The sequence below is a fragment of the Sphaeroforma arctica genome, assembly GCF_001186125.1.
Source record: "Sphaeroforma arctica JP610 unplaced genomic scaffold supercont1.3348, whole genome shotgun sequence".
In the NCBI taxonomy this organism is placed as follows: Eukaryota; class Ichthyosporea; order Ichthyophonida; genus Sphaeroforma; species Sphaeroforma arctica.
In genome coordinates, this window is record NW_014037210.1 from 1 (window position 1) to 1,127 (window position 1,127).

The 1,127-nt window shown below is 43.5% G+C and overlaps 1 protein-coding gene across 1 annotated transcript in view; it reads left to right on the forward strand.

The window, feature by feature from the left end:
* Positions 1-8: 8 nt before the first annotated feature.
* SARC_13486 (hypothetical protein) overlaps positions 9-1,127 on the forward strand; it is a 3,097-nt gene continuing 1,978 nt past the window's right edge. The window contains exon 1 of the mRNA XM_014292382.1: positions 9-768. Within this exon, the coding sequence (XP_014147857.1) occupies positions 278-768 (491 nt within the window). The 5' untranslated portion in view covers positions 9-277. The remainder of the gene's footprint in view (positions 769-1,127) is intronic.

Below are 1,127 nucleotides of genomic sequence, written 5' to 3' on the forward strand. Positions count from 1 at the left end.
TATATATAACCATAAATCCTTTGTTTGTTTGCATACAAATCGACTAATGCTCGGTGTGTTTTGAAGGAACTTTACATGAGTATCTACATATCAAAGATCCATGTAGCAGGCACGCCAACACTACTAGTTTTCTTTCGTTAACAATTTAGTCCTCGTAAGATTTAGCTGGATTTGAAGTTTGAAGGATTATACCAAACCCACACCAAACCCACACATTCTGAAATTTGTTGGGCCGAGTTACATAGTCGAGCTATTCTTCGATTTCCAGCTCCACACTATGCGCTTATATCAAGAAGCTGTGACTGGCTCTGTAGCCGGAGGCATGGGTACAGTGCTTGGCCACCCACTAGACTGTATCAAGGTGCATCTGCAAGCAAAACAGCAGCAGGGATTGACCACAACGGCATGTGCGCGACAAATGCTGCACAACGAAGGCATCTCTTCGTTTGCACGAGGGATTGGTGCCCCGCTCTTGAGCTCGGTTGTTATAAACACAGTTATGTTTGTGGCCTTTGAGGAGGCCGAAAAGCATTTGCCTGACAACATGCTTGGGTCTTTGTTGGCTGGGAGTGCCTCTGGCTTGGCACAGAGCTGTCTCACGACTCCCTTCGATTGGGTGAAAGTGCAGTCCCAGCTACGAGGAGGTAGTGCGACCTCCTGGTTGACAAATGCTCTGCAGCATGGGGTTCGGGATGGATTTTATAGACTCTACACCGGGCATTCGATGAATATGCTTAGAGAAGGGGTTTTCACTGCTGTTTATTTAGGGTATGGCTATTCCAAAGTATAGTCTGAATATGTGGATGTATGTTCTGTAGATATGTTTCTTTGTTGCGTTTCTCAGGTAGCTCGTGTCCAAACACTCAGCATACTCCACAAAATGTGCTTTCCATTTGACGCACGGATCAGCGTTCATTATTTTGTATTTGGCGTATATAGCTATACGTACTATATGCTATTCATTATACATCTATCTATTTACGCAGAAATAAGCTGCCATAAACTTATACTATAATCGGCAACATATTTGCCCAAAATATAATAGCTAGTTTTAAACACAAGTATACGCGTAATCATACATATCCACAGACGAAACCACACACACACACACACACACACACACACAC